At 41.8% G+C, this 24171-nt stretch overlaps 1 protein-coding gene across 1 annotated transcript in view; it reads right to left on the bottom strand.

Moving 5' to 3' along the window:
* Positions 1 to 2517: 2517 nt before the first annotated feature.
* The window catches only part of KCNJ3 (potassium inwardly rectifying channel subfamily J member 3), a 114116-nt gene continuing 92462 nt past the window's right edge, over positions 2518 to 24171 (bottom strand). Inside the window, exon 4 of the mRNA XM_082198635.1 lies at positions 2518 to 3297. Within this exon, the coding sequence (XP_082054761.1) occupies positions 2708 to 3297 (590 nt within the window). The 3' untranslated portion in view covers positions 2518 to 2707. The remainder of the gene's footprint in view (positions 3298 to 24171) is intronic.

The raw sequence follows: 24171 nt of genomic DNA, 5'->3' as shown, positions 1-24171 counted from the left end.
GCCCCATAAGACGCACCGGCCCATAAGACGCACCTAGTTTTTTGGGGGGGAAATAAAGGGAAAAAAAATTATTTCCCCCCCAGGTGCGCTGCACTACACCAGCAGCTTGGGGCGTGCAGAGCTCAGCGCGCCCCAAGCTTCTGCGTGCCGGTAAGGTATCCACTAGCGTGGGAGAGCCGGGCGCCTCTCCCAGGGCTAGCGGACCCCTGCGCTAATCCAGAAGCTTGGGGCGAGCTGAGGTCAGCGCGCCCCAAGCTTCTGCATGCGCGCAAGCAGTCCGCTAGCCTTGGGAGAGCCGCGGGGCTCTCCCAGGGCTAGCGGATCGCTGCGCTACACCAGGAGCTTGGGGCGTGCTGAGCTCAACGCGGCCCAAGCTTCTAGGTGCGCGCAAGCAGTCCGCTGCCACCCAAAGCCTCACGCACCCGGCGGGACCTCCTGCCGGGTGCGCGAGGCTTGCAGACACTCGCCCGAAGCAGGGGGAGTCCTCCCGAGGTCTCCCCGTGCTTTGGGCGACAGGCTGCCGCCCCAAGCCTCGCGCACCCGGTGGGACCTCCTGCCGGGTGCGCGAGGCTTGCAGACACTCGCCCCATAAGACGCACCCCGATTTCCCCTTCATTTTTGGAGGGGAAAAAGTGCGTCTTATGGGGCGAAAAATACGGTATTGCCTCACAAGGCAAGGTTGGTAGTGTGAGAAAGTACCCTAAACTAACAATGCTACACACCTTAATGCAGTAGCCATCATAAAAAAACCCCTTCCAGGTAGATTCAGATGACCAGGAGCCTTGCAATAGATAGTGAAGTACTTACCCTTTGTGTCACTGAAATGGTGATAATGCTAGGCAAAACCATAAACCATGATTTCGAAGTTACAGGCAGGGGTAACTAACATAGTGCTCTTCTGGCGATTTTTGACTACAACAGGCATCCCCAAACTCGGCCCTCCAGCTGTTTTGGGACTACAACTCCCATCATCCCTAGCTAAGACTACCAGTGGTCAGGGATGAGGGGAGTTGTAGTCCCAAAACAGCTGGAGGGCCGAGTTTGGGGATGCCTGGACTACAACTTTCCCCATCCTGGCCAATGTGGCTAATGATCAGGGGTGATGAAAGTTGTAGCCCAACATCATCTTGAGAACACTACACTGGCTACCATTGTTAAAGTCAAACACTTCTCCTAGGATTTTAGATGCTGCACGTTAAGCTTCTCAGCAGTTACTGGGAGGCTCTCAGTTGTCTAAATCCAACTGTATTCTAACTTGTTTTTCGGAGCCTTGTACAAGTTATGGAAAGAATAATAATCTACTTAAGTGCAGCCTTCTCCAAACTGGTGCCCTCCACATATTTTGGACTACAACTAGCATAAGCCCCACGCAGCATGGCCAATAGTGAGGGATGGTGGAAGATGCAGTCAAAAGCACATGGGGGGTGGCACCCAGTTGGGGATTGGGGATTTAGGCAAGATGAAGCAATCAGCATAATAAATCAAGAAAAAAAATCTCTTTTTGAACTTTACTTCACTCTTAGAGCTTGTTTCATATTATTTAATATGTGACTAGAGGATGAGACTCTTCATCTCCCAAGGTTGTGGGTTTGAGCCCCACATTGGATGAAAGATACCTGCATTGCAGGGGGTTGGACTAGATGACCCTTGTGGCCCCTTCCAACTCTACAATTCTATGATTCTAAGCACCTATCACTCTTACATTCTTTGGGTTTTTATGCACTGTGTCTAAAATGGAAACCTGTCCTTATTTTGCACGCATTAAGCCCATTGCACTTTTTTTGTTTTTTTAATATAAAGCATGGGTTCAGGGATCTCTGTAGCTCTTCCTCCCAAAGAAGTGGAGGAAACTGTTAAAAATAAACAATAAAGTTAGGAGATTAAGGCTAAAAGTATTGGTGTTCATTATTCCTAATACTGGTAGCCTGAATCTAACAAAGAAACATGCACTATAACTGTCTGAACAAAACATCACAGTTTACATCAGGAGAGTAAAAAGGTACTGGGCACGATTCAGCCAACATGAAACATTTATAATTTCCATTGATGGAAACAGAAGCCATCTAAGGTCTTACTTAAATTTTAAGAAAGCGACTGCTCCAAATTGTCCTTTATGTGCACTTCTGCATAGTTCTCCACCTACAGGGGGTGGGGGACAGAAAGAGAAGGAGGCTTGGCAGCAGATGACCTCTCCACATGCTGAGAGGCTGGGAAGATTGCAATAGGCAGATGGATCATGCCTAAAATGTTTAACTTTGGCTGGATTGTGCCCATTATAAATAAATGTATAACCTGCCCTGTTAGTAACCCACTTGGATGTTTTATCTACTACTTAACGCTTAAGAAATATAGGAGAATCACACCCCATTTACACACCCCACCCATAATATACAGTATAAATATAGTAAGAACCATGCCATAAAACTATATGCAAAATTTGCACACTATTATTGCATGCTTGTGGTGATATTACATGCCGATTAATATTAGCTTGTTAGCTTTCATATGGTCCTATACTGAAGTTCATGTATTTTATTGTATAACTCAACAAGAGTCCTTAATTTGGGGGAATCCAGTTGTCCCAGAGTGCATGTAACTCTTAAGGAAAACCAGTCATCAAATGTAATTTTCAATGTGTTTGCTTTCCTGCTCAATTGGATTGAATGGCAATTCAAACTTGAAATAATACCTAATATGTCTGTTCATGTTATGTAAACCGATCAGAATTCATTTTCCTCAGTTTTGGGGGGAGGTTTCCTTCCATTCTCCCTCCTCCTCCTCCAGATAATCTTTGAAGTTTGGGTGGCAAGTCTGCCATAGACTGGCTCATAGGATCTGACAACATTTTTGTGGTTTTAGATGCCAGTTTCTCTTCTGAGTTGCCAGGGACAGAACTTATTCGCTGGAGTTTCAAAGGTAGGTCCCCCATGCTGTAGGCTTTTTCCGAAGTGGTAGAACTCATCCTCAGCAGTTTTTTAGGAAAGTCATCCCTTCCAGTCATTTTCTGCAATTTTGACGGTAGCTTTGTACCAATGTCATCCATGCCATCTAGACATTCTACAGAATTATTCCTTTCTTTACTGTTACTTACAGCTGGTGCTATTAATGGGGAGGACATAAGGAGCATTTCTTCCTGTTCTTTCACACTGTAAGGTGCTGTAGGGACTTCAAACGTTGCATGGAACTGGGAATAGTCTACTTTGAAGAATCCTTCCTCTAAGGAAATAACAGGGAAGAAACGATGGCCCCAAAGAACTTCATCTTCTGTGTAGGATGTTCTGGCTTGACAAGTCATTCCTACAAGTTCAAAGGCAAACAAGAGCTTGGTCAGAAACTTGAAAATAAAATGGTTTGGTTCATATTTAATCCACTAGGTCTATTTATGACAGTGGAACATGGCAATGATTCACATGATAGAAACACCACATGAAACTAGCTTCCACATATAACAGAGCAGTTTGTCTTAAGGATCCAAGGCATGGTACAGACTTTCTCAATTGCTGCCCCACCCCCAAGAAAAGCATAAATATTAATCACAATAAGAATATATTATTAATGCACAGCTGGCATATGGCACTGTACTTCTTGGAGACTCAGTTCATGCAGTAAGGTGCTGAAGTCAGAATTACTGTTACCTATAATTGAAAATTGATCAAAAACAAAGAAGTAACATACTTATTGAAAGGAGTCATACTTTGGTTAGAATTCCAATCAGTGGTAGAAACAGAGATATGAAAGCCAGGGGCAAAATGGCACCTTGAATCTAGATTATGGGTGCAACAACAGAATGTCTAGGGGCCCTTTTTTATAAGAATACAAAGCTGAAAATGAATGAACTGCAGCTAAAATATTATGTTCATCTTCCACATGATCTGGTCCTTCCCCCGCGGGTGGCGCTGTAGTCTAAACCACAGAGCTTAGAGCTTGCTGATCAGAAGGTCGGTGGTTCAAATCCCCACAATGGTGTGAGCTCCCGTTGCTCGGTCCCAGCTCCTGCTAACCTAGCAGTTCAAAAGCATGCCAAAAAACTGCAAGTAAATAAATATGTACTGCTCCGGCGGAAAGGTAAACAGTGTTTCCATGCACTGCTCTGGTTTTGCCAGAAGCAGCTTAGTCATGCTGGCCACATGACCCGGAAAAATTGTCTGCAGAAAAACGCCGGCTTCCTCAGCCAGTAAAGTGAGATGAGTGCCCCAATCTAGAGTTGTCAGTGAATGGACTTAACGGTCAGGGGTCCCTTTACCTTTTTTTTTTTAGTCCTTCCCCTGCCAACCCCCTAATATTCTTAAAAGGGTCTCTTTTCCAGGCTTCAGACAGTATCTGGAAGTGGGGAAGCAGAAAAAGGTCCTCCTTTGCTTCCACTCTGCAGTTTTAATCTGAAATTTTAGCACAGTACTGCGCTCAGAGCTCAGAAACTGCTCGTGCTAATGAAATTCCCTGTCGCAAAATGCGCCTAGAACAATGGGAGTTTCAAACACTGATTCCAATGCAGTGGCATCTCGGGTTAAGTAGTTAATTTGTTCTGGAGGTCCGTTCTTAACCTGAAACTGTTCTTAGCCGGAAGCACCACTTTAGCTAATGGGGCCTCCTGCTGCTGCCGCACCGCCGGAGCACGATTTCTGTTCTCATCCTGAAGCAAAGTTCTTAACCTGAGGTACTATTTCTGGGTTAGCCAAGTCTGTAACCTGCAGCGTATGTAACCCGAGGTACCACTGTACTGTCAAATTTCAAGACTTGAGTGGTTTACTATAACACATAGAAAACATTTCATGAGGAACATCCTTCTTATTAGGCCCTTGATTTATTCTTATGGTTAGGAATCACATGAAGGATTAGATTAGATTCTTATTTATGTAACACCTTTGCCCAAAGGATATTGTATTGACTGTGGCAAAATGGTCATCTGTGTGGTTAACCATATACATAGTAAATAAGCAACAACACTAATATAGCATTGATACCAAAGGGAATTTCCTTTCTACCTTGTAGGCTAAATCCCTGCTGTTGAGGAGTGCTCCAATGCACCCACCCAAATGAGGGGCAGGTGAAAGCTGCCACTGGAAGCATCCTCCCTGACAGTAGCTAACCATGGCTACTGTAGTCCCAACCATGGGACATTTGGGAACACAACTAGGCTGGCACAAGAGCTACTCAAATGACTTTGTATACAAGCTTGGTAAAGAAAATGTTACACAATGACTGCTGGGGAAGACCTACTTTTCACCTAAGATAACCCATCACTTGGGGAGGAAAGATACATGCATGCAATTATATGCAAGTGGGGTGTTTTGTAATTATTTTCCAAATGGATATAAATTATATCACAGCCCAGTTGCAATTGTCAAAATCCTGAGGGTGCATAATGATTTGGCACCTGCAGCCAAGGAACTAGCTAGTTCATTTCATGAGTACAGTGGTACCTCGGGTTAAGAACTTAATTCGTTCTGGAGGTCCGTTCTCAAACTGAAACTGTTCTTAACCTGAGGTACTAATGGAGCCTCCTGCTGCTGCTGCCACCATGCGATTTCTGTTCTCATCCTGAAGCAAAGTTCTTAACCCGAGGTATTATTTCTGGGCTAGCAGAGTCTGTAACCTGAAGCGTCTGTAACCTGAAGCGTCTATAACCTGAGGTACCACTGTATGTAAAAGTAGAATTGTGATCTCTCCCCCCAACAGATTGCTGTTGTCTCCCCTTCAGGTTATCCACTCACAATGCTGCAGAGACTTTGGAAGCAACTACTGACAAAACCCTGTTCAGATGAGTAAAGCTAACAACCTGATGCTCTATAACCCAGAGTACCCAGTTTGCTAATCCTCCCTTTTGCCTGTCCACTTCCTTCATGCCAACAGTGTGCAGTCCTGCTTGTTCCTAGGCTCTGCTTTCAGCCCTCTTTGCCTCACTTTTTTAAAATATAGCTTGCCTGTCACTTCATCAGACACCTATTTCAATCTCCTCATAGCACTGAGCTCTTTCTGATGTTAGGGCTGGGGAACATTTTTTGACTTGAGCATTACCTTAGTGCATCTGTAGTATTCCAGGGGCCACAAGGCAGTGGTGGGCAGGCCAGAGGCAAAAACTGGGTGGCAAAATGGTTGTGACTCTTAACTTTCTATATTTCCAGCCCTGCAAATGTCAGAGGTGCATATGCATATACCTCTCTAATCCAGGAAACCAAGAGGCATTATCACAATTCATCCCACACCCAGGCCAGTCATGAGATTGCTCGCCCATACCTTAAGTGATTTCAGCTATGCTCAAAGCACCTACCTACCTATCTCCTAGTTCCATGTCTCCTCTGTGAAGTTTCTGATAGGTTTGCTTCCTGGAAAGTTTAACACTGAATGCCTGGACTAAGTTGAACAGTTCAGCTCATAAACATTCCATGGGTTTCATCACCACAAGCAAAATACAAGCAGTTATTAGAAATAAAACCAACCAAGGCCACAATATTCCTGTGAGGCCAAGTATAAATGCACCTTACTTCTGTTTTTTGGCTAATGCCAAACAAGGGTAGAACTGAGATGTCTCAGTGTTTAGTTTGCTGCTTATTCTGTATGACTGTGGTCATCGATCGAGTAAAATCTGAGAAGAACTTGAACATAATTACCCTCCCCTCCTTGAACAAAAAGAAAAAGAGAGAAAAGAGAATAGGGGGGAAACTGCTTCCAGATTGTATCCCCAATTAGTAGATCATTTCCCTTTCTGTTGCATTACACTTTCCCCCCAAATGCTTTAAGATGTACTGCCATCAATGTGAATTTTTCACTTTAGTATGCCAAGAAGCAAAAGCTATTGACTGTGATCCAGTTTGCATGTAATGCTAAGCCAAACCATGGCTTAAATGAGTATGAGGCTACTCAATGCAGAAATTGTAGCCACTTAGCTCCTCCCTTGGTCCTCCTGATATCCAGAGCAAAGCCATAGATTGACTTAGCATTAGATTTGAAGCTGGGCTTGTGATCTAGCTCGCTCCAAATAAACCACAACAAGACAAACCACAACTCCAGGTTTGGCTATAACACCTTAGCCCTAGGGCTGGGAAAGGATTGAAGCAGCTACAATTTCTGCTATGAGTAAATGCACAACCATTCACCTTAGTGTTACATGTGAGCTGTACCACCATGTACAGTGGTACCTCGGGTTAAGTACTTAATTCATTCTGGAGGTCCGTTCTTAACCTGAAACTGTTCTTAACCAGAAGCACCACTTTAGCTAATGGGGCCTCCCGCTGCTGCTGCACCACCGGAGCACGATTTCTGTTCTCATCCTGAAGCAAAGTTCTTAACCCGAGGTACTATTTCTGGGTTAGCGGAGTCAATAACCTGAAGCGTACGTAACCTGAGGTACCACTGTACTGTGTCTCCATTGTTCCTGTGCTGCTCTTCATGCATGCATGCTACAGATGGGCTAAAAGCAGCACAGAAGGAAAATGAGAAATAACGATCGGCAAGTAAAAATATATAGCTGCAAAAAAGGCATTTTAGCGCAAAAAACCAGGTACTGAATGATTCATGCTGATTCTACAACATTCCCCCCAAAAATCCTAAAGTAATCCCCAAATCTATGTAGAGCTACTTATTAAGGATGGATAACACCCTTAAAGGGACGCAGGTGTTGCTGTGGTTGGCGGTTTGAATCCCCACGATGGGGTGAGCTCCTGTTGCTCGGTCCCAGCTCCTGCCAACCTAGCAGTTCGAAAGCACACCCAAAAGTGCAAGTAGATTAATAAGTACCGCTCTGGCGGGAAGGTAAATGGTGTTTCCATGCGCTGCTCTGGTGTCGGTGTTCTGTTGCACCAGAAGCGGCTTAGTCATGCTGGCCACATGACCCAGAAAAACTGTCTGCGGAGCGGACAAACACCGGCTCCCTTGGCCTGTAAAGCGAGATGAGCGCCGCAACCCCAGAGTTGTTCACAGCTGGACTTAACTGTCAGGGGTTCCTTTACCTTTATACCTAACACCCTTAAACAGGTGCCCAAACAAATTGTGAAAGAGAAAGTACATTTCAAGACTTCCAGAGAAGAGATTTAAGGAAAGTGAAGTTACAGGAAAGAAAGGAAGTAATGTGTGTGTGTGCTAAGACTTCCCTTAGAAATTAGTCATGACAAAAGGCAAAACACTCCAAGAAGAAAGTAAGTAGTGAATATGAGAAAAACGAAATCAAACTTTGACACACAAAGGGGCTTATTCATTGCTAGTTCCTTCTATCTCAAGCAAAAAAAACCCAGTCTTCTAAAACACTGTAATTGTATGCATTTTTTCACTTACAAAAAACCCCCCTTTAATTATTTAAATTAGGTGTGTATGATACACTTTTAGAGTAAACCTTGAAGGTGGAAATCTTTTTGCTTCAGAATATCACAGAGAAAAGAGCTATGTTAGAGCCTCAGAGAAAACAATTTTCAGGGAGGAGACTCATCCACAGCAGGCAGCTGGAAGTGGCATAAAGTATTAAATGATCTGCTCACCAGTAAAAGGGGCTGACTAGAGAAATGTGTTAAGGCTAGAATTAGAGCGCTATTTAAATCAACAACCTATTAAACAAATCATTCCAAGGCATTCTGATTTGTTACACCTTATTGGGGGGGGGGGAATGACATTTATGTCACACTGCTTTAGGCAACAATTAAGTGTTTGTCTTCAAACTTGAGTGTACTGTCATGACTAAGGGATGCACTGCTTTTTACGGTCTGAGCTTTCATTAATGCATTTTTGCATGATATCTGGAGCTTCAGTTATCTTAGAGAAGGTAGTATGAAAGAAGCATGCTGTTGCAATTGTATGCAGGCTATGTATAATTGCATTTCTTGGTGAAGCTTTCCCCTCCCACCACAAAAGAGTGTCCTTGGAGCAGTTTTTGTATTTTGCTGTGAAAGGGAAATGATGGCTCTTCACAAAGGCTTCTCCTGCATTATCAAGTTGTTATTATATAACATGATTTTGTCCTTAGTATTACCACTCGGTGACAAATGTGATGTGACAGCAGGGCTCAACTTGTTTGGGAAAAGGAAGGGGCATTATTATTTTTATATGTGCATTAGGATTGTCTGATAATACTTTCCAATTTAAATGGTATCTGCAGCACGGTACACAATTCTAGCTCTGCATTCATAGAAAGGAGTTGCATAATTATCTCTGTGTTGCTGTTAATGCAGACAGCTTCCATCACTGTTACTGAGATATATAGTTGCTGCAACCCTGCAAACTGAAGCAGGCCACAAAATAAATCGACAGCTTCCTTGGTACATCGTGTTGCCTTTTAGGGGCAATTGGATTCGATTTCAGCTCCTGGGAAGGCTTAGTAAACATTTACACAAGTTTGGCTAGTGGTTTTCCTTTGACTAAACTTCAGTTCACAAGAGGTCTTAGCGAGAATCGGGTGTTGAGAGACACCATGCCCATTTATCATCCTCCTTCGCATCACAGACCCGGAAGCTGGGGTCTTCTATGCTTCATGTTCAATAGACCATAATAAACGAAGGGTGGAAGAGATTCTATGAGTTGTATGCAGTGGTTAAGAAGACCTTCCCTGGAAAGACTGGCTTAACATTATGTGAACCTTAATATTAGTAGCTGGCTTTGCAAGCAAGTCATGTAATTAGAAGTGTTTTAGAAATGTACAAGTATATGGAAGCACAAGTTAGGGTAATTGAGTATATGAGGAGTACAAGGTCCAAACTCTAGCCCAGTGGTGGGGAACCGCTCCCCAGAGACCACACACTTTCCAATTTAAATGGTATCCATCCACACTGTCCATGAATGCCAGGTTGGAATGTGTCATTGAACTGCAGTAATGCTTCTCGCTTGTCTGGATAAAGAGATGTGAAAATGTGTAGAAGCCTCTGACCTTTGCATGGCTACTATACAAAGAGTCACATCCATTGATCTGTCCACTTTTGCCCCTCAGCAACATTGGTATGCGGCATTTGGAAGTTTTATCACAAGGGAATGCAGCCCTCAGACTTAAAAGTTTCCCAGGGATGCTCTAGCTTCTCAGCTTTTAGGAATGTTATACTTGGTCATCCTGGACCAAAGGAGTATGTTGGGGCTTATACAATCAAAGCACAGCCCCTTTGCCAGTGGAGCCCAGCAGCTAAACACCTCAAGCCCTAGCAGTGCAGATTACTGTCTAAATAAATTATTTGAAAATAATCCCACTTGCGTCCATGAACCTTTCTTTCGAGTAAGTTCTATGACAATAACCGAAAATGCTCTCCTTGGGATAACAGAGTTCTTAACAAATATATACCATTTCAGTAATAGTGTAAATTCTATGCAATGGTTCTATGCAGCAAAGAATGCCTACTTCGTATGGATTTACACTTTTAGCTAGTCTCCCTGAAACATCTGCATACCTGTTACTATGGAAAGCTACAGACAGTAATGCATAATTACCGTATTTTTCGCTCCATAAGGCGCACCGGACCATAAGGCGCACCTAGTTTTTAGGGGGGGAAATCAAGGGAAGAAAAAAAATCTTAGCAGCCTGTCCGCTTCTCCCAGAGCTTCTGTGGCTGTCAGGGGAAGCCCCCCCCCCCAGCCCCAAAGAGCAAAGAAGCCAAGACAGTGAGCGGGATGGATCCCACTTGCTGCCTTGGCTTTGTTTTTAGCCGCGGGGCTGGGGCGGGGGAAGCCCGAGCTTCCCCCGACCCCCGACCCCAAAACAGGTCGGGGAGTGGCATGCAGCCTTGCCTCCGCTCCCGGAGCTGGCGGGGGAAGCCCGGGTTCCCAGGGACCACACATTCGCTCCATAAGATGCACAGACATTTCCCCTTAGTTTTTAAGAGGAAAAAAGTGCGTCTTATGGAGTGAAAAATACGGTACTAGGATCAACATAAGATTGCCTATTAGTGGCAAAAAGGTATATTTGTTGCAGTTGTTGCTGCAAGGAGCATACAAGATGCAATCCAACTTTCTTAGAGACTACACTCTGGATTTGTGTAGGGTTAACTCCAAAGCCTTTCTTTCTCCCAGCAAAGCAGAGTATTCCTTCTCCCAGATGGGCTACGTTCCCAAGTTGACGAGCCCCATCTGTCCTTCACTTCCCTCTACAGCACAAGCAGAAACTGCCTTCTTGACTGTAAGACCCACTATTAGTCTCGTCCACTCAATCCACCGGAACTTGTAATCAACTTGTAACCAATTTAGCTATGTAGACTGTATCCACATTCTTCATACTTTAATTTCTGAAATCGCAATGTTAACAAATAGCAAATAACATTTCACAAATACTTTCTTTAAAAAAATATGGGGGGAAATACCAATTTTATGGCGACTGGGTCTTGGATAGGTGAATCTAAGATATGGAAAACGTCCTTTTAAAACATTTTAGAAATTTTTCCTGCAGGCTGTTAAATATATTGCTGCCTTAAACTTTTATCATACCCCTTCAGTGTTTTATTGCTTTTAATTATCCCTTTTTCTGTTTACTGTAATAAATATGTTTACTCTACTTTGGGCAACCAGCTAACGCTATTCATCTAACTTCAGTTATATTCCTTTATAAGCTAGACAAATTTAGTTTTGCAGATACATTTTACAAAGCAAAGTGATAATAATAGCACATGCTATTCTCATAAAATTGTGATAAAAGATATAAAGGAACACCACTGTGTAAACAGCCTCGTTTATAACCATTTTCAGTGTTTGTCCTGAAGCCCTTCAATGCACACAGAGCTCAGGACATGGTCTTTTCACAATCTGGATGTCAGAAAGAAGGTGCCAAAAGTGGTATGGGATATTCCTAACTATTTAAACCATTCAGGAAGTCATACATATTTAAATAATACAGGAAATTCTAGCATGATTCATGTCTCTGAAATGAGAAGGTGACACTATTCAATCAAGTTATTCTGGAATAGATATGTGTATGAAGTGAAGTATATGGTCTCAAGTAAACCGTTTTAAGACCTGCACATTTGTTTATGATTATTATTATTTTTAAGGTAAGCTACTATTCTAGCCCCAATGTTGGAGTGTTCAAAATGAAACGCTGAGCTAAAAGCAACAGTGAAATCAAGTCAGCTTTAAAGACTAGTGCACAATGAAGTAAGGCCTAATGAGCTCCATGTTGCTGACTTCTGAGTAACCATGGTTTCAATTGTACCACACAACCAGCAGATAAAACATAGATACTCCCCACCCCAGTATACCACAATACAACATAATATTCAAATGCTTTTAAGTCACCAGTGGAAAAAGCAGAGAAAGGAGAATAGTCAAGAGTTCATTTGAAGGAGAGTTTTGAGGGACAGCACCACAACGGACAACTGCTCAGATGTAAGATATTGCAAAATGAATTCTGTGAAAGTAATTCATGTATTATCCTACTAAAACTTGTTAGTCGCTTTATCTTGCTCAAGGCAACCTAAAGTGACTTACAACCAACCCCGGATACCTTAAAACCAAGGGAAGGAAACCACCCCAGTACATTAAAAACACCCTGCCCACTTCTAAAAGGCTAGAAAGCCCAAAGCCTGGTTATAGAGAAAAGTTTTTTGCCTGGCACCTAAAGGTGATGGTGCTAGGCGAGACTCTATGGTGAGAACATTCCATAAATGGGGAACCACAACAGAAAGGTCTGTTCTTGTGGGTGTATTTAGTGAGTGGTTGTCATGTCCAACTCACATCTCGATTGTGTTACTGCAATGCACTCTGTGTGGGGCTGCCTTTGAAAAGTGTTTAGAAACTTCAGATGGTGCAGAATACTGTGGCAAGATGGGAGGTGGCTATCAGGAGGAGCTGCAGGGTTATCGTTTTTGGTGGTAATCGCACATGACCTTTAGCATCTAGCATCAATCCAATTTTGCCTTAACTGCTGGTCACTTGCACCTCTGCTACCTAGCACTGTCTGAATGTTTTCTGTTCATACAACTGATGTCATTCTCTGTCACCTTGATTTGGGCTACACAGATACATTTCTCAAAGCCGAAACGATTTCACTAGTGTGCCAGATGCCACCTTTTCTCATTTGGAATTATACTTTTTATTGGACTTTTTCTTTGACAAAATGTTCAGTTTAAAAGCTAATAATAACTATTATAGTGATTATAATGACATAATGCTACTCAACATTTGTAAGGGCCTGTTGTACAGAATAACAATATATTCTCTCTAATCTACCATGCCATTGTCTTAAGTACTGGCTTTCTTTACTGTATTAGGGAACTAAACCAGATGATTAATGTTCATCTCCTTTTTGTATGTTCTTTTATTTTCTGTAGATTCTTTTTAACAAGGAAGAAAAGAATTGGTTCATTACGAAGTTATGGTGACAGACACTTTTTCTTGCTTTCATTAAGTTAATGGCCCTATTAAGATTTAACAGAGTCTATATACTAATAATGTCTATCCCTGAACACATTCTAATTGCACTTAGGAAGACAAGTTTTGTTGCAAGCTATATGTTTACATTAACAATCATCCGATGCACCGCTTTATTAAAGTTATCTTAATTTTATGTGCTACTTCCCATGTTGACATATGCGCTAGCAATTCAGACTGAGTTTTAATAGCGTATGAGAAGACAACTGCACAAACCATTTTCTGTATAGCGATATCTATGTTTAAATAGGTGTTAGGCTGTTGGTCGAGGAAAACCAAAAAAGAGGCAGGGAGAGAAATGGAATTGGCTTATAGTAAATATTCTTAAAAGGAGATTAGGGTTGGAGGGATGCACACTATAAGGTTAAAAAAAACCCCACCTCTCTCTTTTCCCTATAGGGATGTTTCCGATTGACAAGCCGAAGAGCAGGGGTCCTTAATAGGGATATTTCAGAAGAAGAAAAAGGGAAAGCAACAGCTATTCCTTTTCCTATTTTCCATACTTCTTCTACTCTTTATATCAGAGATAACCAACATGGGGCCCTTCTGATGTGGATGGGAACTATAACCGAAGAGCAGCTGGAGAGACCATGTTGGCTACCCCTGCTGCCTTTTTCAGACTTGCTGGAGGCATGAACAGGAACATGCCTGTTAAGAGTCTGGAGAAACACAGTAAAATTTTATTTTAGTTTTTTTAAAAAAATGTATTTATATCTATGTCACTCTTCCATATGAAACCAAAGTTGGAATATTTTGTTAAGGATCCTCTTTGTAGCCTGTGAGCTTCTTGGCTCAGCCAGGATTTGAACAGGAGTCTCCCAGATCGTAGTCCAACACTCTAACTACTACACCACACTGATCACAATTGAAACGAAAATATGACCTAGAATACTGACAAATACTTTGTTATATTCATAAATAGTAGTATGGCATTTTAGCTTTCACTTTTTGTTTCTAGATTACCATTTTTTACATGAGGACCCTAGTAGTTATTATTTTTCTGTCTTTTGCATTATTGTTGACAAGCATTTTTCCTACTGAAAATTCATAGCTGCCAACATTTTCCCTTTTTTAAGGGAAATTCCCTTATTCCGAATAGGATTCCTTGCAAGAAAAGGGAAAAGTTGACAGCTATGAAAAGGGCATCCAAATTGCCAACATATAAATGATTAAATACAAATTATTGCATTCAATGAGGTAGAACTTTTGGCTTCAAAACAGAAGATCTATGACTATGCACAAGGCTAAAACACAAATGTAATTGCTTTAGCCTCAGCTAAGATAGGAGACTATTTAAGCTTTCATCTTAGCTAATGAAGAAGTGCAGCATTTTAATCCCAGGAGCACGAGAATGCCTCAGAAAGGCTGAGTTGCACAACTATTTCAAGCCAGCTTTTATGTCACATTACCTAATTAGTGTATGCTGGTTTGCTACCCTAAGTACTCCCCACATTACAAATACCTACACTTTTTGCACATGCTGGGTTTCTCTGAGTCTGCAGGAACAGTTTAGATTCTGCCATTCTGCTTTTGACTAACACTGAGTGGACTAGAATGAAATTCATAATGTTTATTGTCCACAGGCTTATTTCTCAATTCTAGTAAAACGAAGCATGAACATGATTCCTTTTCACATGGAAACACATGACATGATCCCTGTGTATTGTCAGAAATGAGCTGCCATTTGGTGTTACGTTACGCTTCCATGGCAGCCATTCTGTGAAATGCCATCTCCCACAGCAACGTTTTGTGACGTGTTATGTCCCCACGGCAGCCATTTTGAGAGTGGCACTTGCAGCACTTTCACAAAAATTCCAAATGTGGCCAGTGGCAGTAAAATGCTGGCGACTGCGGTATCAGATCGTTGTTGCTGTTGTGTTATTACTTTAAGCTAAATGAACTGATGCTTTCCCATTCATACCAACCCCTGAATAGGTCCCATCTTTGCAGCATGCACTGGTGGTTTGAACTACTAAGGTCAGCAGTATATAAATAGGGCAGTTTGAAAATGTGGTGTTTTGCTCTGACTCATAATGGGTTCATTCAGCCAACCCGTTGTCTCCTGCTCCCAACCAAGTTTACTCTTGGCCGTGATGGGGAAATGGCAGTGGAGATGGCTGGGCCATCCTGAATGAATGCTTCAAGTATCCTTTACTGCTACAAAAGAAGGGAGTTGTGGTTTTCAGTGCCCCCCCGCTTCAATTTATTGAACTGTAAAAAAGAGCAAATTTCAAGGAGAACTGAGCAGTTTACCCATGACTAGCTGGGGCCAACTTTCAAATTCCAGACAGTATTGTTTGAAAATCATGAAAAACCCTTTCAAAAAATGTTATTTTAAGGAACGTTTACAGAGCACACATGCAACAACTTCCCTTGTAGTAAAACTGGTGCATAGCCCAAAAGGACAGGCAGATGCCACAGTTGCCTTATACCACATGCTGTTTCTGTTTTGTCAGCACTTGTCATCCTGTGCAAAATGACATCTATATATAACTTAGTACATTGGGATGCCAAAGTATATTACGTTCTGTTTCCAGTTATGTCTGAGCATGTTCAATATGACCACTGAATGTTGGCTGACTGGTAGAAGGCTGGATTAGAAAGCAAGGGAGAGTGTGCTTTTTATTCATCTTGCTTTCTATAGCCTTGTTTTTAACATAGAATTATTATTATTTTTTTATTGACAATCTTAATGTATATTTTATACTCTTCGTAAACTGTTTCGAAATGTTATACACAGTTAAATGGGTTACAAATTTTGTTAAATAAAATAAAATAAAATCATAGGAAGAGTCTGTGGATGACAGGCTGGAATCTTGAACTGAAACATTCCACTTTGTCATGCTTTTCTGTAGATCCCACTTGTAAACCATTATAAGGAAATAAAATCTTGAAAATCTCGAGGTACCAATATGACACTGGAGGGAAATTCCTGGCACCGAGTTTACAATATTTTATGACTGATGTTATATTTAGAAGCAAAGTTTATGGTCATTGTTGGATACTGACTTTTATGCTACAGCTCTAAAATGTATTTCGGTTGCTCCAATAAGTAAAAGTGTCTCGAGTATTTTGAACATATATAATTGACATATTATGTCAAACACGGAATCCATTTACACAGTTCTATGAGAAAACAGCAAGTGTATGTATGTATGTTGTTATAAATAAGTAAATATAATAATTTTATTATTTATACCCCGCCCATCTGGCCGGGTTTCCCCAGCCACTCTAGGAGGCTCCCAACAGAGGACTAAAAACAGAATTAAAACTTCGAGCATTAAAAACATCCCTAAACAGTTAAGAGATGCAACGGAAATGTATTTTCTTACTAATAAGAAGTGTGAGAAATATATTTGAATACAGTGGTACCTCGGGTTAGGAACTTAATTTGTTCCGGAGGTCCGTTCTTAACCTGAAACTGTTCTTAACCTGAAGCACCACTCTAGCTAATGGGGCCTCCCGCTGCTGCCCCGCTGCCGGAGCACGATTTCTGTTCTGATCCTGAAGCAAAGTTCTTAACCCGAGGTACTATTTCTGGGTTAGCCGAGTCTGTAACGTGAAGCGTATGTAACCTGAAGTGTCTATAACCCAAGGTACCACTGTATTTCTTTTTCATAACTGAATACTGAAATGCACACAGGGTGTTATCCAAACTATGTCAGACTCAGAGAAGACCTATTGAACTCAGTTGAGCAAGGTTCTATAAGTTCATTGATTTCAATGGGTGTGTTCTGAGTATCTAACACTGGATATCACCCATGGTTAAACCAGAATTCTCAGTCTGTGAAGGCTTATGCAAAACCTTTAAAAAATCAAAATTTTATGATTTTCAACGCTCCAGTGTATCCTTTCAGGATTAAAAACAAAAACATTAATGTTGGCATGGTGGTGGTTGCTAATATAAAGTAGATAAGTAATAAGACTTATTCCTGTTGGAATTTACAAACCCTTTCTGCAATATGATAATGAAAAGTTGACAAAAAGAGAGAAGGTTTAATAATCAGGAATTAGACTTGCACTGCTTCTGCACTTTCAAGAATGATTTAGTATTTGCTATGAGGCAAATACCTTTGCTTTTTAACTCAAAAGATACAGGAGCACAAAAGCAGGAGAAAATCTTTCCGTTTCTCAACTTATTACACATCCTGTAGACAAATGGACAGTGACAATATCTTGGGTTTTTCATTGGGCAAAAGCACTGGGTTGGGTGCCCTAGGAGAGATATAACTGTAATGAATATGTGCTTCATTTATTGTGGTATTAATTCTTTATTCCTGTTAGATATAGTAAAAAGCATCTTGGCTCCATTCTGGACAGCTAACTCTCCTGTTGGCTTTACTTATCTGTCTGTAAGCAGTGTTGCAAGAGCTGTGAAAATGCAGATTTCCACAGGCTGTCTAAACTAGCTATGGCTTCTTACAGAGAAGTCTATTTCACCTTTAAGTACCCTTTAGTACTGAGCCATTGCACCACTAGCTGATAAGCACTTCCTTTTGAGGGTGTTAATCATTTTTATTTTCATAGCCAAATGTACCAAAAGCATCTGGAAGCTCAGGGCAGTGTGGATATAAATATGACTTCCTTCACATTATCACATGAGGACAGCCATTTCCCCCCTCATGCTATCTCTGGAACTAATGTTACATTATTTCGGTCCCCAGTATATAAATAAATATCTAAAATGATTAAATTACTTGTTCAGGCCACCACCCACAGCTATCATTACTGAGTACAGTGGTACCTCTGGTTACGTACTTAATTCGTTCCAGAGGTCCGTTCTTAACCTGAAACTGTTCTTAACCTGAAGCACCACTTTAGCTAATGAGGCCTCCTGCTGCCGCTGTGCTGCTGGCGCATGATTTCTGTTCTCATCCTGAAGCAAAGTTCTTAACCCGAGGTACTATTTCTGGGTTAGCGGAGTCTTTAACCTAAAGCGTATGTAACCTGAAGCGTATGTAACCCGAGGTACCACTGTATGTGGATTCACAACAAGAAAGCTTATTGCCATGGAAAGTTTTAGATGCTGGTTGCAGATAGGATTTCAACAGTCCACCAACGGAAAACCTTGAAAAAACTACATTTTTATGGTATGAGAACTTGTGGACTTTGGCTGTTGTGGAAAAAAATCACATATAAACTGTGCGTTTTCAGGGGTGGGGGTGGGGTGGAGGATCCAGAATGCTTTTATGTAACCTGGTGGGATTTTATTTCCTATGTTTCAGAACTGGATGCCCAACATTCACCATCCATGCCAGCTCAGGAAATATGGATGTCTTCATTTACATTTCTGTGCCACCATTTCCTTTCCTTATTATTTATTTGCTTTGTTATGCTACTGTACCTTTTGGTTTGTTAGTAATGATCACTATGTTACAAAGCCAAAAATATACATAAATAATTACAAAAAGAGAGAGGGGTGATTACATAACGCCATTTTACAGAGAGACTTTCAACCTCATTTTTGAAGGATGTAGCAGGAGTGGTGCTTCCTAGCCTGTCAGAGAGGCTTTTGCCTTTACAGAAGTTAAATGAAACAAAGAAACAAATACTGAGTTCAAATCTCGGGAACCATGGCCCAATAACATAAATAATCAACACTAATGGTCTGGTTGCACAACATGGCAAGTCAAACTATGGTTTATCAGGACCATGCAAATATGTGGGCTCCTCTTGCTCCACTCCAATACTTTTTACTTCTGTGTTCACCTGCACTAAGCCAAGGTTTGGTTATTGTGTAATATCTGAGCATGGGCCCATGGTAGCTAAGAACAAACCTTGGCTACAACCCATGGTGCAAAACCACGAGTCTGGGTTCAAATGACATGTTAAGTCAAACCTTGGTTTAGCTCAGTGGAATGCTGGAGTAAAAAAAATACTGGGGAAGAGCAAAGTGGCTGTAAGCTCCTCATTTGCAACTATTTGTGAATACGTCCTGGTACGCCATAGTTTGGTGAATGTGCTCTGCATATCAGGCAAAAGGAAAAAGCAAAGCCTTCTGGTGGTTCCCTCACTGCAAGAAGTGAGGTTGCAGGGAACCAGGCAGAGGGCCTTCTTGGTGGTGGCGCCCGCCCTGTGGAACACCCTCCCATCAGATGTCAAGGAAATAAACAACTATCTGACTTTTAGAAGACATCTGAAGACAACCCTGTTTAGGGAAGTTTTTCATGTTTGATGTTTTACCGTGTTTTTAAAATTCTGTTGGGAGCTGCCCAGAGTGACTCTGGGCAAGGTATAAATAATAAATTATTATTATTATTATTATTATTATTATTATTATTATGTGATTTTGCTCTGCTCAAGCTTATCACTGTTTTTGAACTTAGCTCTAAATCTCCAAAGGGAACTTTGTGAAAGCTTAAAAGGCCAAAACAAGATATTAGTGTTAGATAAACCTAATAGCAATATATCTTTACGGATTGAAAAAGTTCAGTTAAAGCTTCTCTTAGGTAATAAATTCAAACAGTGACTCACGTCACTGCAGCGTTCATTTTATATGCTAAATAGTATAATCTGTAATGCAATGTTCAAACTAGGGCTTTGCTGAAGGTTTGCCAGGTTTTTTAACCACTTCTTTGCTGGCATCCACTGTCATTGTCTCCCCTCTCTGCAGTTCCAAAGGCAAAATTTCCCCCTTCAAATGACTTCATCTTCTCCCTCCCCCACTGTCATCCCAGCCAAATGAATGAATGGGATGATGTCATGGTGCTATTTCACTGTGGACAAGTGAAGTGAATTAAGAATGAGGGCAGTTCTTCCTACATCGATTACATGGATGAGCTCAGCCAATCCAATTGCTCTCATTACGCACGGGTGAACGCTTTTGCTCACTTTCTAATGCAATTCCTGAAAAGCTGCCCAAGGGAGGGTGCTGTTTTTTGATGCTGCTGAAAACATTTTGTGAAAAATGGCCCCTTTGAGCTCAGCCCTACTTCTAACTGCCTTGTAATATTATTATTTTTGTACACCGAGATTGGAAAGTCACAGTTCTTGAGTTGCGACAACACTGTTATGCTATGCTGGTACTCAGCAAAATATTACTTCAGCGAGTTGTAGTTGAGACCTCTCACAAGATAGGAGATGAAAATGTCTCCTGTCATGATCTCATACTTAGGATGCTCACTGAATTGTATTAACACTGAATGCAATTCAAATATTAAATTAACTGCTGCCTTTAGGGAACAACTGCTTGCCATTTTCAGACAGTAATGCTATCTTTACTTGGAAGACAGGTGCTTTCAGCACTCTGCCATTATCTGTGCATCTATAGTTTATTACACAACCGCAGATGGAAGTTAAATGTTAAAAAACCATTTCTCCCTAACTTGATGTGTTTCTTCATTCATATAAACAAATCATTTTGCTTCAGTTTTGCTTTGCTCTATAAGACGCAGAAAATATAGAGGAGCCTACAGGACCAGCTTCCGTTTGGAAGAAAGAACACTTGAAGACTTGCAAAGTCTTTGTAATCATCAGAGCCACAGCAACCATAAGGACACACAATAAGCCTGGGAGGCCAACTCCAGAACAGCCTCTCTCATGGAGACAGTGAGTAAGAAAGCACAAAGGCGAAGGCAGGAAGAGGTGGGAGGGGGTCGCACTCAGAACACTGATTGCTTTCAGTTCATTCTGCATCCAACAAGCAAACCCCTTTCTTTTGCTTGCACCCCTCTGCTGCTCTCCTTGCCACTTGTATATCACAACCTTCCCGCAAGAGTAAGGTAAGGTAAAGGGACCCCTGACCATTAGGTCCAGTCATGACCGACTCTGGGGTTGCAGCACTCATCTCGCTTTACTGTCCGAGGGAGCCGGCGTACAGCTTCTGGGTCATGTGGCCAGCATGACTAAGCCGCTTCTGGCAAACCAGAGCAGCGCACGAAAACGCCGTTTACCTTCCCGCCGGAGCGGTACCTATTTATCTACTTGCACTTTGACATGCTTTCAAACTGATAGTCCACTGCACCACTGCATGTGTGTCCAACCCTCTCTCTTTTCCCCATTTGCTGGCATGGTGGGGTTATAATTCATGCATTTGGTGCAGATCATCCTGCAAAATCCTATATGCATTGACTCAGGAGTAAACACCCCCAAAAATAAAAGGGGCTTACTGCTTCCAGGTATGTAAGTTATATGATTGCAGTGCCCTGTACTCATATGTACAATTGTTGTTGTTGTTGTTGTTATTTTGGGGGGATGGCAAAACTTTTTTGCCCTGGGGTGGCAGATGCTATAAATATAACACTGGCCTTTGGTTGAAAAAGTTCCCACCCCTGATCTAATCACTAATATACCAACAAAACTGGAGAGAAAGTGTTGTTATCCGGAAGCAAGCTCAGATGAGACAACTGCTGTCGCTCACCCAGCAGGCTTTCCCAGGATCATTTTTGCTTGCCTCTTTGCAGTATCTAAGCCTGACCTAGATTAGTAAAGCACCCCTGGGTCCAGGCTTCAAATCCTTCACATTGCTGACATGGAGCCTTCCAAAATTCCTCTTCAGCCAACCTACACTCCTCCACTCTCAGTGAAACGGTGCAATGAGCACAACTAACTTAATCAAGATTGGTGTATTTGTGTTCCACTCCCAACATTCTATGCGCTCCGAGACCACCATGACACAAAGCCCAGCAGGGCAACCTCTGGTTTGCAGAGGTATTATATATATATATATATAATATATATATATATATATATATATATATATATATATATATATATATATATATATGTAGGGGAAGCAGTCCAACTCAGAGCCTGACACTTTTAAGCTCATGGTTATTGAGCGTTAAGCAAAAGATCCCAGCATTACAGAGAGTTGGAATAGATGATCCTTATGATCCCTTCCAACTCTACAATTCTATGATTCTATTAGAAGTGTGCTCAGTGCTCAGTGCCCACAAGATGCTGGCTGTTGAGTGAAAAAAAAGGGGGTACCTGAAAACTTGATATAAGTGGGAATGGAAAAGAGGGATGGAAGAAGAGACACATATATATGAAAAGTCTGGAGAGAACCATATATGATTATTTCTATGGGCTATTTCTTGGTTCATAAGGTAAAGGTAAAGGGACCCCTGACCATTAGGTCCAGTCGTGACCGACTCTGGGGTTGCGCTGCTCATCTCGCTTTATTGGCCGAGGGAGCCAGCGTACAGCTTCCGGGTCATGTGGCCAGCATGACGAAGCCGCTTCTGGTGAACCAGAGCAGCGCATGGAAACACCGTTTACCTTCCCGCACTTTGACGTGCTTTTGAACTGCTAGGTTGGCAGGAGCAGGGACTGAGCAATGGGAGCTCACCCCATTGCGGGGATTCAAACCGCAAACCTTCTGATCGGCAAGTCCTAGACTCTGTGGTTTAGAGCACAGCGCCACCCGCGTTCCTTCTTGGTTCATACTTATAAGCTATTTCCCCAGTGACAGGAATTAGAGCTGTCTGTAGAAATCAATAGAGAAATGCCAAGATTTGTAGGGAGTTGGAACTGGGCACTAGGGTGTCCACTCAACTCCTAACCCCCACAAAAACCTCCCCCAGAACAGCCCAGTAAGGAATGGGCATCCTCAGGGGGCATGGAATGTGGTCTGACTATTCGGCCCCCAAAAAGGAAGGAAGGCCGGGGAGGGGGTTTGCCTACCTGTGCAGTCTGTAGGCCAACTGTACACAGGCTATGTATATAGACTACTTCAAAAGATCTGGGTGGGAAACTAAATTATTCAAAGACATATGCACACTTCTGAAATCTGCCATGTCTTTTGGAGCGACATCTTCTGCGAGTTGTCTACACCACCTTGTCTCCACTGTGTCAGAGATAGTGTAACAGTTCCTGCTGCTTCCCATGACATCAGAGTGATGAACAAAGGGAGAATGCATGGCCTTAATGGATTAGAACCAATATAATTTTCACATAGGTTGAGTGAAAATCACCCATTCCACATGCATCTTTTCTGGGTACAGTGGATGACTGACTGTGGAATATAGATAAATGGGTCTATTCTGTTTGGATGCAGCTGCGCACCTCGTATGAATTTCATAAGGCAAGAGACAGAAGAGTTCTTACTGCTTCTGCAAGGGTATCCTGAAAATGTGAAAATGCATCAGAGGGTCTTCTAATGGCTTTGAGAAATATGGAGAAAGGAAAGGGGCTATGAAGGGTGATTTGCACTTGTCACTTCATAACTTGGAGGCGTGGAACGGCTATAGCATAAATCATTATGAAACAAATTACTATGGATCATTGCTTCTTATCACCTGAAGCCAAGGCACCAGAATTGGAGCAAAGAGAGGAGGTAATAAGGGACAGAGATCCCTGATGACCCCAGAATGTGATGATTTAGCTGCCTGAATGTGTGAACTTTCCCTAAATATTATGGCAACAAGCACAGAAAATGTCAAGCATATTTTGCTTCCTTCCTTTTTTTACGGAAATAGTGCACCACACTGAGAGGAAACACAAAAGGCTTCGTTCTACTATTTTTATATTTAAATGTTTAGGGCATGGCAGCACACATCATTGTTGTTATGTGGCAAAGTGTGGGATGCATGCTAAAAAATGAAAGTTCTTCTGTTTCCTTGGCTCTTTGCAGTACAAACACTTGAAAGCACCTGAATTTTATTATTGATTTATTTATTTTATAGATTATTTATATGCCGCCCATTGCACACCACATGGTGGTTTACAACAAAAACAAGATAGAAACAATATATAAATACACAAAGCAATGGATCAGAACAACTCATAAGTAGCAATTTATAGCAACAGCGGCTAAATCAGTTTATCTATTCAAGTCTTTCCTGCTCCCAACAGGTATATTTTAAACAAGCCACTTGAAACTATGAAAGGATGGGGGCAAATGCA

The sequence above is a fragment of the Podarcis vaucheri genome, assembly GCF_965113315.1.
Source record: "Podarcis vaucheri genome assembly, chromosome: 1".
Classification (NCBI taxonomy): domain Eukaryota; kingdom Metazoa; phylum Chordata; class Lepidosauria; order Squamata; family Lacertidae; genus Podarcis; species Podarcis vaucheri.
The sequence above is the reverse complement of the archived record's forward strand: the minus strand, read 5'-3'. Positions and strand labels throughout refer to the sequence as shown.